The sequence below is a fragment of the Hippocampus bargibanti genome, linkage group LG01, assembly GCF_051943395.1.
Source record: "Hippocampus bargibanti isolate YZ-2025 linkage group LG01, ASM5194339v1, whole genome shotgun sequence".
NCBI classification, from domain to species: Eukaryota; Metazoa; Chordata; class Actinopteri; order Syngnathiformes; family Syngnathidae; genus Hippocampus; species Hippocampus bargibanti.
The window spans coordinates 8,001,650-8,014,253 of record NC_142734.1 but is presented as its reverse complement, the minus strand read 5'-3'; the positions used below and the strand labels follow the sequence as shown (position 1 = coordinate 8,014,253).

Sequence of the window (12,604 nt, the reverse complement as noted above, 5' to 3'; positions counted from 1 at the left end):
GAGCAAATTCAATCAATACTCAACGGGCCAATGAGATTGTTAATCCAGTTCACATAGTTGGTGAACTTGGCCTAGTGGCGTGCCCTTCTAATCTAGCATGTGGGGCAGCCCTTTTCCAGCTTTCTATCTTGTTACCAAGAGCTGTTGTGGTTTACAGTAATCTAATCCCAACCACCCGCCACCTTGGATTGCCAAATGCCGGATGGTTAGTTGCACATTACGGAATCAAATGCACCATAATTGGACCGGGGATTTAAAAACAAAGGTTCTCTTGTATGAACTTGCCTTGTTTATGTTCTCATGTTACTAATTCACTGATGATCAACATAAACATGGAAGTATCCCTCTGTATGTTGATGACATCTAATAATTTACACTGTATTTTCCCAAATACAGTAAAGTCTCGTTATATCGATATCGGATATATCGATAGTCCCGGTTATATCGATACTATTTCTATGCACGCACGGAGAAAATTACATGCAAACAGGGTCGGATATATCGATAGTCCCGGTTATATCGATATTTTTTCGGACTCCCTTGAATATCTATATAACGAGACTTTACTGTAGATGTTTTAGTGCTTTCAAGTACTGTCCGCATCTGCCAAATAATCATTGATTTTGTATTACAGTCACAATTGGATGGGGTAGGCGGTGTTTTCTCTGTCTTGTCAGAGTTTGAACTCTGTGTGAACTCAAATAGGGCGTGATGCTGCACAAGGGAGCCGCAGTACCGTAGATGCTGAGGGGGCAGTTGAACGCGTTGTCTCGTCTTGAGCTCAATAGTCAAGATCAGACATGGGCAAACTACGGCCCGCGGGCCACATACGGCCCGTTAGGCTTTTTAATCCGGCCCGCCGAACCTGCCCAAATTATAGTAAAAACAGCGTCTGAAACTCATGACAAAAAGTTAGCGGACAACAGGGCAGATAACTGAAAAGTTGCCTGCCCCATCTTTCACAACCTGAAACACAATGAGACAACGAATCACATTAAAAAACATTGTCACAAAGTATAACGTTTTTTTTAATCAAGAATGTACCGAGTACAAATACTACCTTGCTTAATTTACGGTAAATGAGCATGGCTAGATTTTGCTGCAGCAGTCGATCGTCATTGTGGTGCACAATGCAACGTTTGGATTGATTCCTACGAGCCACTCAGCCCCTTTCATGAGTCTCACGTACACTTTACAGTCACGGTTTAATGTAAATTTACGTTTTGTAGCGTCACATATGTTGTTAGCCTCTTTTGAATCTTTCTTCTGGGCTGAGGTTCTGTGCATCTATTTTGGAAAATTATATGCAATTGGACGACTTTATAACGCTTGCGAAAGTCCGGAAGAAAGAAGCAGGCTTCTGATTGGCTGCCGTGCCGAGTATGCAAATTTCACTGCAGGTTGCCGATGTCTGTGTGCTCGGCGACGGTACACGTGTATTGTTTGCGCGTGAAGGCGAGGGCTTTCAGTGAGGAGTTTGTTGAGCCCGCGGTCAGGACAAACCATCTATGATTTGACGGAATTTAACACAAGTAGGTATTATTGAGCTTGAATATTTCGTTGTGGAATAATATGTTTTGAATGTTGAAAGTGATTCCATTTTTCAATAAATGTTGATTTCTTTAACTTTGCCCCTTCAATGAAAACGTATTAAAACAGACGCAATCTTGATGAATCACAGTGCATATGTTATTTTAATCTATTTCCGTTTCCTCCTCCAAGTATCTGTGAAATAGTATGTAAACGCCATATTCCTTGAGACAAATTTATTAACTGATCAGGGATATTTTTCAGATTTGAAAGACAGTTAATAAATTGGGTTCTTACTGTGCTATGAGGTTTGTACACACTACATTTAAAGGACAACCGGAACCATTTTTTTGTGTTTCCCACTGACATTCTAAAAACGTTTTATAGCATCTATAATACCCAAATCAGGCAGGCTGATATTTTTAGTTAAATGAAAAACACCAATAAAAATGACTTCAAAATGAATCCGGAAATGGCCAGTTTCAGAAGGTCCCACCCCTTTGTTCGTGACATCACGCCATGACGTCTTGCCTTGCTCGAGAATCAAAACAATGGCTTCAGATTCGGAGAAGATGTTTTCTTGTTACTCATCCAGTTATGAATATGATTCAAGTTCTGAAGAGGAAACCATAAATGTTTGCGATTGATTCAAGGAGTCCTCCCATATCAATTCGAGCCGCCAATGACAGCAATGTAGCACCCAGAAAATGCAGAAGATTGCGCCCAAGCTCCGTTGGAAATGGACTGATTTGTCAGCTGGGAATTTGTGTCAGCGAATATCAAATAGTTGTCTTGGTGCAACACACAACGATTCACCATGGCGTTATTTATGTGTTTTCCTTCTAATTTCGCCATCAACACGGATCAACATGAAGTTTTCAGACCAAACAAAGTACCCAAAATGCATTGTGTGTCGCTTTCTCGGTCAGGGGCGGTCCAAACGTGACGTCACATGGGCATCGTCATCAACTCGAAAACAAGACTTAGTGAATATTCAGCGCAAGTCTTAAAACTTAAACTATAGCTATATGCTGTGGAATCTTTGTAAAATACGCTCAGTCAAAGTCATTTGAAGTGATTTTATTAATTATGGACATAACTTGTCGGGAGGCGTCGGTTGTCCTTCAATGCTTTAGGTTTAGTATTTCCGGCCCAAACACTCCCTCTAAATGCTCCTGGCCCGGCCCCTCTGTCAAATTTTAGAACCCAATGCGGCCCGCGAGTCAAAAAGTTTGCCCACCCCTGCTCTAAATGCTCCTGGCCCGGCCCCTCTGTCAAATTTTAGAACCCAATGCGGCCCGCGAGTCAAAAAGTTTGCCCACCCCTGGTCAAGATCATGCTTTGACTGACAAGTTGCTCAGAGGTCACAAACAGGCGGGGTGATCACTGATAAAATGACAAAAAAAATCATCCTAGGTGGGGGTAGACAACCAGTCTTGACACATTTGAATTTGGGCAGCCATGTTTACACAAGCGTTACCTAAGGTAGTTGCTGAAGCCAGGAGTGACGGTGAGCTGCGACTTATTCTTCACCATAAATAGTGCAACAAAGAGCAGCCTGGCGCTCTGTTGATGGCACTTCACAGATAGGAGGTGGGGGGTGCAATGATTGTTTCCAGCAGTACTTCCACAAAAGGAGACTAAATGCATTCTGAATGAAATGGCCAAAAGAAAGCATACAAAGAAGGAAATGTCACTCCTCGTTTTCCTTTCGACTTTTCCCGTCAGAGGTCGCCACAGCGAATCAGTGTCCCCCATCATCATGTCTTCTTTTACACCATTCATAAACCTCTTCTTTGGTCTTCCTCTCGGTCTCCTGCCTGGCAGTTCAAGGCTCAGCATCCTTCTCCCGATATAGTCACTATCTCTCCTCTGGACATGTCCAAACCATCTCAGTCTGGCTTCTCTGACTTTCTCTCCAAAGCCTCGAATATGAGTTGTCCCTCTAATGTACTCATTCCTGATCCTATCCAACCTGGTCACTCCCAAAGAAAACCTCAACATCTTCATCTCTGCGACCTCCATCTCTGCTTCCTGTCTTTTCGTCAGTGGCACTGTCTCCAGTCCAAACATCATGGCTGGTCTCACCACTGTTTTATACACCTTTCATTTCATCCTAGCTGAAACCCTTCTATCACACATCACACCTGACATTTTTCTCCAGCCGTTCCAGCCTGTCTAGACACGCTTCTTCACCTATTTTCCACACTCTCCATTGCTCCGGAGAGTTGACCACAGGTACTTAAAATCCTCCACCTTCTTTGTCTCTTCTCCCTGTACGACATATGCAGTGTTTACTTTAAGAATGCTGATAGAGAAGTTCAAAAAAGGTCAGATTTGGAGAAAGTGTATGACAGGGTGCCCAGAGAAGAGCTGTGGTAATGCATTAGAAAGTCTGGTGTGACAGAAAAGTATGTCAGAGCCGTGCAAGACATGTATCAAGACTGTAAGACCGTTGTGAGGTGTGCTGTCGGTGTGACTGAGGAATTCAAGGTGGAGGTGGGACTCCACCAAGGGTCAGCTCTGAGCCCCTTCTTATTCGCAATGGTGATGGACAGGCTGATAGACGATGTTAGACAAGAATCTCTTTGGACCATGATGTTTGCAGATGACATTGTGATCTGTCGCGAAAGCAGGATCCTGTGTTACATTATATGTTATATATTATATTATATGTTATATATTATATTATAATATGTAATATATGACATTATATTATTATTATAGTCCGTTCAGACCTCTTTTGTGTCTGTTTAGATATACTTATTTAAACTTGGCTAAAGAAATGATCGGTGGAAAGCTTTTCTATTACCACAATGTCTATTTTTAGGGAGGCCTGTGCTGCTGTCCATCTGCCTCTTAGATATTCTGAGTATTTGTCTGTTGGATTTTGGTGCAGACAATAACGATAGAATATGTCATTCATTCTCAGAGGAAACTTCACAAATGTCTGAGATTGTAGCCCTTGACCAAAGGCACTGAAATTCTTTGGATTTTGTGCTCACAGATTAATCAGTTAACAGCGGTGGCTTATGAGACATTTAAAAATAGAACAGCACACACATTAGGATTTCCTACAAAATTTCAAATGCTTTTAGGGATGGTTGATGGTTTTGCATAAAAATATTGTTATGCCATGACCGCCTCTTCATATTCATCAACGCAGTGCTCTTTTGATTTGAGATCCAGTGTCGTTAGACTTGATGTACAGTACAAAGGGCCCTCCCTTAGTTTATCGAGGGGTTGGGTGATGCTCAGTGTGCCCTACAAATTGTATCTTTCAAGTAAAAGGAACATTGCTTTTCCCAATTATTGTTGTTATCATGTAAGTGGATTGGATATCCCCCCATACACTTTAGTGGACACTAATTTCTTGGATCCAACCTTCAGGTGACACCTTGGGACTGGTGCAACACTGTGTGCCTACTGGCATCTAGAGGCCTTCCAAATCAGTGCAGATGCTGGATGACAAAAAAAGCTCAGCAATTAATCCTACCATTACTGTTATTTAAAACATTACATCTAAAATTATAATGATGATGAGAATATCAGTTCAATGCATTTTCACCTTATGACAGGAAATGTCCACATTTTCCACACTCCAAAATGTCTTCTGCTCCCATTGTAAATTCATGACATGCATGACTCCATTTACACAGTGCCTGTGATGTAATCTTGTTGTGCTGTGTACAAATATGCTCCTTGCATCTCGGTAACCTTTCGGGAAAACCCCAAAACCGCATGCATTTTTGAGCCTTTACTATTGCACCCACCACAAAAAAAAAAGAAAACAAGCCTTTTCAAGACTTTGTCAATGCTTTTTCAGAATAACAGATCCACGCAAGTAATGTTCAGTAGTTCAGATTTGTGAAAATAATTAACAATATATACAGTATACAGGCATGATTTATGTTATGAAAGTTAATTTAGTACTTTAATGTTGATTTTATTGTATTGTGCCTATAAATATTTTTTTTAATTGTTTGATTTTTGCATAAAACAGACAACAAAGGTTCATTGGAAAGTGGGCCGATGAAAATAGTCCCACCCATCTAGTTATTACACTCACACGAACAGCATTTTGCTTTGTCACCAGTCACCAACAGCACCAAACTGAGAGACCACACCTACCCACCAAGCGCCTCCCCCATCCCCATAGGTTTAACTGCTTGCAATTGCATGGTGACTAGTCCAGCTTTTGTTTGATCGATACACTTGAGCACCCACTTCATTTCAGTTGTTTAATTTTACTTCACTGAGTTGTACAAATTCTAGGCCACATTGAAAAGGAAAATGTTTTGAAATCAGTTATCTCCATCTGATTGTTTTATATCGCAAAACACCTGCCATTGAGTCAAAGGTGTGTGGACTTTTTACATCCAATGCATTTGTACTTAGTGTGTTGAATTGGTTTCCATTCTTTTTGATTTGACCAGTCCATGTTAAGCGCTTTGTTGCAGCTTCAGCTGTTGTTAAAGCACTATATAAATCAATATGTATTGTATTGTATTGTATTGTATTGTATTGATTTAGTCAAGACATCCCTGCTGGAGGGAAGGGGATTTGGGTTTAAATGTTATGGGCTGCAATCCATGTCATCTGCATGTTGCTCTCATCTCAGGACCGCAAGCTGACCAAGGCGGAGCAGCAGCGCTTCAAGGAAGAAGCAGAAATGTTGAAGGGGCTCCAGCATCCCAACATTGTGCGCTTCTACGACTCGTGGGAGTCTGCACTCCGTGGCAAGAAATGCATCGTCCTCGTCACTGAACTCATGACTTCAGGAACACTCAAAACGTTGGTGCAGCCTCTTGCTATTGCTTATTACTTGTCTCGACGGCATATTAAGGTGTCATGTTTTGTCATCCAAAAATCTAATCTTATTTTGTATTCAGTGACCATGACATTTAACATCCAAAAATGAACCCATTGCAAAGATATGAATACTTGCCTTCCAGTGTCAAAGAGTTTATTATTTTGCATTTGCTTAAAAGAAACAGGAAGCACACACAAAGCCATTCATTGCAAAGTAGATGAAATGTTACTTTTATGCTGAGTGGTTGTTATTTTCCTCATTTGTCTCTAACGTTCCATTTTATGTGCAATATTCTGTGGAATATTTGCCCTGTTGATATTTCTAGAAATGGTCCCTTTGTGCAGGTATTTGAAGCGTTTTAAAGTGATGAAGCCCAAGGTGCTGAGGAGCTGGTGTCGGCAAATACTGAAGGGTCTTCATTTCCTGCACACCAGAACACCTCCCATTGTGCACAGGGATCTCAAATGTGACAACATCTTCATCACCGGACCCACCGGTTCCGTAAAAATAGGCGATCTGGGGCTTGCAACCCTCATGAGGACTTCGTTTGCCAAAAGTGTCATCGGTAAGCTTATTAACTCATGATGTAGAGCGCCATTCCCGAATTTGTTTGGGTTTTAGTTTTTCTTGCTGGGGTGCCAATATAGCGCTGGCCAGACGTCTGGCAATGTTTTTATACCTTCCATAAGAGGGCAGCATTTCCCTTTTTTACATGTTAGTGCTTTGTTTTAGATTCAGCTGTTGACAAAGCGCTATATAAACCAATATGTATGTATTGCATTGTATTTTGGACAGCCACCCTCATTTCCAGCTCATATAACTCCAAACCCATAAATTTAAGAATTAACTCTTTTTTTTTCAAATGAAAAAGGAGAGTCTAATGTTTCTTACGCTGCATCAAATGTTTATGTAGTCCTAAAACTCAATATTCTGTGGGTCCTGACATTTGAGTGACAATGACACTTGGAGTGGACACGTTTTTGCACGTCTAGCAGTGAATGAGTTAAAAAGACAGCCGCATTTGGAAATCAATGCTTGTGTGGTTGCTAAATCAACACAAGTGCGGGGCCATAAATATGAAGTGCCCAAAGTTAAACATTAGATGAGTATTGACAGATGCCCGAAAATGTATGTGTGCAGCACTATTTCAAGCTTAGAGTGTAACGCCTGTACACCATGCCTTGATGAATATTTTTTGTTTCGTTTTACAACTGAGCTCTTCTTGTGTTCATGCTGAATGGGTGAGAGAAGTGTGCTGCAATTTTCCGGTGTTTACGTTTTACGGGAAGGGTCCAAACCCTCAGTTACAGAGTGCGGCCAGTGTCTTTGTTATCCATCCGTAGAGTTGAAGCTGCAATTATCTGTTGTGCCTGAACAGGAACTCCTGAGTTCATGGCTCCAGAAATGTATGAGGAGCATTACGACGAGTCTGTGGATGTCTACGCCTTTGGAATGTGTATGCTGGAGATGGCAACTTCCGAATACCCTTACTCTGAGTGCCAAAATGCAGCTCAGATTTATCGCAAAGTTACAAGCGTGAGTCAATTTAGCACGAGTGAAACAAGCAGGTCAGGAGTTCAAGTGATCATTTTGTAAAGAGTTTTATCAAACAATTTCTTGTATGCATTTCTGCAGGGTATAAAACCAGCCAGTTTTGATAAAGTGAATGACCCAGAGATTAAAGAGATTATTGAAGGGTGCATTCGTCAGAATAAAAACCAGCGGTAAGCATGATTTATGTTTCAGAGCCTGACCAACAAAATTTCTTGGTTAATTTATTGCTATATTATCTTTCCATGCATGCGTAGGCTGTCCATCCGAGACTTGCTCAATCACGCGTTCTTCGGTGAAGACACGGGGGTCCGCGTGGAGTTGGCAGAGGAAGACAATGGCACCCAGGACTGTTTGGCTCTACGGATTTGGGTGGATGAGCCCAAGAAACTGAAGGGGAAACACAAAGATAACGAGGCCATCGAGTTTAGCTACGACCTGGAGAATGACAGTGCTGAGGAAGTGGCTCTTGAGATGGTGAGACACATGATAGTACTTGATGCTGAAAAAACGGAAAATTTGTGTTGGCTCAAAGATGAGTAAAATACAATACAACGCAATGCAAAACAATACAATGCATTTTTATTTATGGACATGTAGTGTTTGAACAACAACTGACGCTGTAACAAAGCGCTTAACATGGACAACTATCATTTACAGGAAATAAAGCAGTCACAAAGATAGTAATAAGCACCAGGGAGTAAACTAAGATCAAGTCTGAATCATGCTGAGTCAAATGCCAAAGAGTACAAGTGAGAGGACAAAGAATAGATGACAGTGCACATTGATTTTTATGTCTGTCTACATATCTTGCTGCACCATTTGTGTTATAGCATTGTAACTGCTTCATAGATTCTATTTGTTAGCCCGTCTGTGCTGTTTCCCTTTATGCATTCGCATGAAGCCATCAGAAGTGGCAATGTTATGTGGGTGTTTAAAATACAGTAAAGTCTCGTTATATCGATACCCAATGGAGTCCGAAAAAATATCGATATAACCGGGACTATCGATATATCCGATCCTGCGCCGAACTGCATTAAACAAAAGCCGCCAAAAGAGGGCAGCCAAGCGCCATATAAGAAACGGAGCTGGCCATTAGCTCCCTTTTTTTTGGGTGAGATGTTCCTCCAATGTTACCTCAAAATGGCACATATAATTCTTTACTGATTGTAAACATGTATGCTTTAATCTTCAGAACTACAGTGTATTTGAAACATATTCATAACTGGATGTGTAACAAGAAAGCATATTATCCGAATCTGAAGCCATTGTTTGGATTCACAAGCAATGCAAGACGTCTTGGCGTGAAGTCATTTTTATTTGCATTTGAATAAAAAGTGACATCGGCTGTCCTTTAATACACAGTATGGAATGTACAGTAATTTTCAAAATCATCACGCTTCAGCAGACAAAACAAGACAAAACATTGTTGCAAAAAACGATTGCATTTATATACAGGACAGTGGGCATGTACATTACAACAGGGAAACTGCAACGCTTACATCTTACTGTATTATGTATACAATTTAAAAAAAAGTCATCAATCTTCTTCTGCTTCCCATTTTTACCTTTTAAGACAAACACTTCAATCTCGTCTGCTACACACGAGCTAGCGTCTGAAAATGAAAATGGCTCTGCTACACGGGTGCTGGGCACGTAACCAAGTCACCTGACCAAGTCGACCAATGGCGCGACTGATGGCGTGACACGTAACCAAGACACGTGACCAAGTTGACCAATGGCGCGACCGATGGCGTGTCACGTGACAAAGTCACACGGCCAAGTCGACCAATAGCGCGACCGATGGCGGCTCATGTGACCAAGTTGACCAATGGCGCGACCGATGGCGGCTCACGTAACAAGACACGTGACCAAGTTGACCAATGGCGCGACGGATATATCGATATAAACAACAAAAATGGCCGGCGGGGGATGAAAAGGAGCACCGTAATAACCGGATTATTGTAATAACCGGGTATCGTACTAAACAGTACTAATTATACATAAAAAGACTAGAAATGTGCAAGGGAAATGAAAATAGTATCGTAATAAGCGGTACTATCGATATAACCGATATCGATATAACGAGACTTTACTGTACATCATTTTGAATTATCTTTGCTTTGGTTAAATTGATGATAAACTGTAAAGTGTCCTTGAGAGTTTTGAAAGGCGCTTAGAAATTATATATTATTATTATTATTATTATTATTATTATTATTATAAACTTGAAGTGAGATAAGTAGTTTGAATACTTTTTTTCTGAGGATTTGTCCTTCAGAGTGAAATTCACTGCAAACATCACACACCCATAATCTCGAAAGGTTTCCTTCAAATCAATGAAAAAAATACATATATTAGTAAAATGCTTTGAATAATACACACCTATGGAGAATAGTCGCCTATGAATCAACCAGAAAAATGATTTGTTTGTCTGTACCTAATACGGCATCCTGATTTGCAGGTATACATTATCATCATCTGGCCGCATTTGTGCAAGTGCGTGTTTTTAATGCTCCCATAACACATGATGCAATTGTGTTAAACTGACATGTTATTTGATCATTTATATAACAGGTTGTAGAAACAGATGGGATATGATGGTTGAACAAGCTGTTCTTCCTTTTCTTATTGCTCACCATGGCCCAAGGGATGATCAGGGACTTGGTGTGAATGCTCAGACGTATAGAAAGTTGGAGGGAACATTGGCTGAAGACATCATCAGTTTACAATACTAGAATACAGATCTGAAGGCTAGTCAGGTTCACCGACTTGTGCCGTGATATGAAAATTCCAACCTCCAAATATTTTAATCCATGTGTCAGATTTTCACTAACATTTTTTGGTCAAATGACAGACTTTACACCTTTGGCTTCATACTGTATAGAAGAGGACAATATAGAATTCCTCCTTTCTTCAAGACAAATTAAAATTTCTCTCTGTGTTTCGCTCTCTCGCTTCTTCTCTCTCTCTCTCTCTCTCTCTCTCTCTCTCTCTCTCTTTCGCTCTCTCGCTCATGACTGTGTTTTTTTGTCACAGGTAAAGTCAGGCTTCTTCCATGAGAGCGATGCCAAGGTGGTGGGAAAATCGATTCGCGACAGAGTCAATCTGATCAAGAAGTCGCGAGAGAGACGGCAGCAACAGCTGCTCCAGCAACAGCAGCAGGGATTTGAAGAAAGACGCGACTCCACTCTAACGACCCACACTTTCCCCCATTCATCAAGCCCATCATTTCTGGGAGGCAGAACAACTGCAGGAGGCGGACAGGAGTCTGACAATCTGTCTGAACTGGACCAGCATGTTGTCAGAGGGGCAACGCTATGCCTGACAGGTAAAGTACAAACTAGAATGCACTCCATCTTGACCCTGAAGAGGTGCAGAGTTTCTTTGCATTCTCATTTTTGGACTTGTTAGGGGAAAGTCTTGGGTCTGCCAGCTGCGAGTCATATGCTAGCGGACAGAGCCAGTCACACTCTCAGTTGGGGGAAACGTTACCTCCCCTGCAGATTTCTCAGCCCATCTCTACATCTGTATGTATCACACACGTCAGTTGGGCTTGTTTTTTTATTTTAAAACACACAATTTATATTAAGATCACATGTTTTCTCCCCTTTATCGCCGCTATATTGCGCTTTCTTATTCAATTCGGTGGGGAAAGGTGATTTGGAATACGAATGTTTGCAAATACCAATGTGATCACAGAACAATTTAAACACAGATCCCAAGTCATCACTGTACTTTCTGTAATGCCCTCACATGTGGGAAAGGAGAGCCATTCTCATAAAGGAATATGCATGCATTCACACACGCTATCTGATATTTGTAGAGTTTTTTCTGTGAACTTTATCCTCACATTTTTTTGTGTTCAAATGTTAAAGATTTTTGTGATATTTACAAAATGTCTTCAAATGTTAACACAGGATCCCTGTGTTAACATTTGTTCATAAATGTAATTTGTGTGTAGTGTACCGCTGTACCGGCGAACCCTCTGAGGTTCCCAGTTGGTGAAAGTGGAGCTGTTTCAAGCTTGCTAGGTTCCCAGAGTGCCACTTTGTCCACCGTTGCACAAAGCAGATGCCTGCCTGTTGGGCAGACCTTGCACCAGCCCGCCGCCTTGGTTCAACAGGTATTGCCAAATATAGCTCAGCAGTATTTTCAGGCCTCTTTGGATGTGGCCATGGAGTCATGCCCACTTGAAACTAAAAGTGTCTTCCGGTTCATTGGTTATCTGAGGCTGAATTATTTCGAAAACTGTTCGGATTCCCTACATACATCTCTCTAAGACAGCGTTTCCAAACACTTTCTGACACACAGACCGGTTTAATGTATTTTCAGGGACCGGGCTTAAAGTTGTAATGGATAGATACAGAAATATCCATCCATTTTCCGTACCGCTTATTCCTCATTAGGGTTGCGGGGGGTGCTGGAGCCTATCTATCCCAGCCGTCTTCGGGCACTATGCGGGGGACGCCCTGAATTGGTTGCCAGCCAATCGCAGGGCACACTAAGACAAACAACAGTCACTCTCACCTTGGGACAATTTGGAGTGTTCAATCTGCCTGCCATGCATGTTTTTGGAATGTGGGGGGAAACCGGATGACTCAGTGAAAACCCACGTGTTTCTTCTCGCTGTCCTCAGTCCCACAAGTGGCAGAGAAAAGTTGCCGGTTCGCAAAGGAGATGTATAGACTTGTATGAATTTGTCCACTG

At 41.5% G+C, this 12,604-nt stretch overlaps 1 protein-coding gene across 2 annotated transcripts in view; it reads left to right on the top strand.

The window, feature by feature from the left end:
* Nucleotides 1–12,604, top strand: part of wnk3 (WNK lysine deficient protein kinase 3) — a 56,067-nt gene that overhangs the window by 21,174 nt on the left and 22,289 nt on the right. For both annotated transcript variants that reach the window (XM_088993532.1, XM_088993524.1), the window contains exons 3-10: nucleotides 6,152–6,324; nucleotides 6,688–6,908; nucleotides 7,722–7,879; nucleotides 7,979–8,067; nucleotides 8,152–8,371; nucleotides 10,934–11,225; nucleotides 11,309–11,424; nucleotides 11,859–12,020. In XM_088993532.1, coding sequence (XP_088849658.1) covers nucleotides 6,152–6,324; nucleotides 6,688–6,908; nucleotides 7,722–7,879; nucleotides 7,979–8,067; nucleotides 8,152–8,371; nucleotides 10,934–11,225; nucleotides 11,309–11,424; nucleotides 11,859–12,020 — 1,431 coding nt within the window. The remainder of the gene's footprint in view (nucleotides 1–6,151; nucleotides 6,325–6,687; nucleotides 6,909–7,721; nucleotides 7,880–7,978; nucleotides 8,068–8,151; nucleotides 8,372–10,933; nucleotides 11,226–11,308; nucleotides 11,425–11,858; nucleotides 12,021–12,604) is intronic.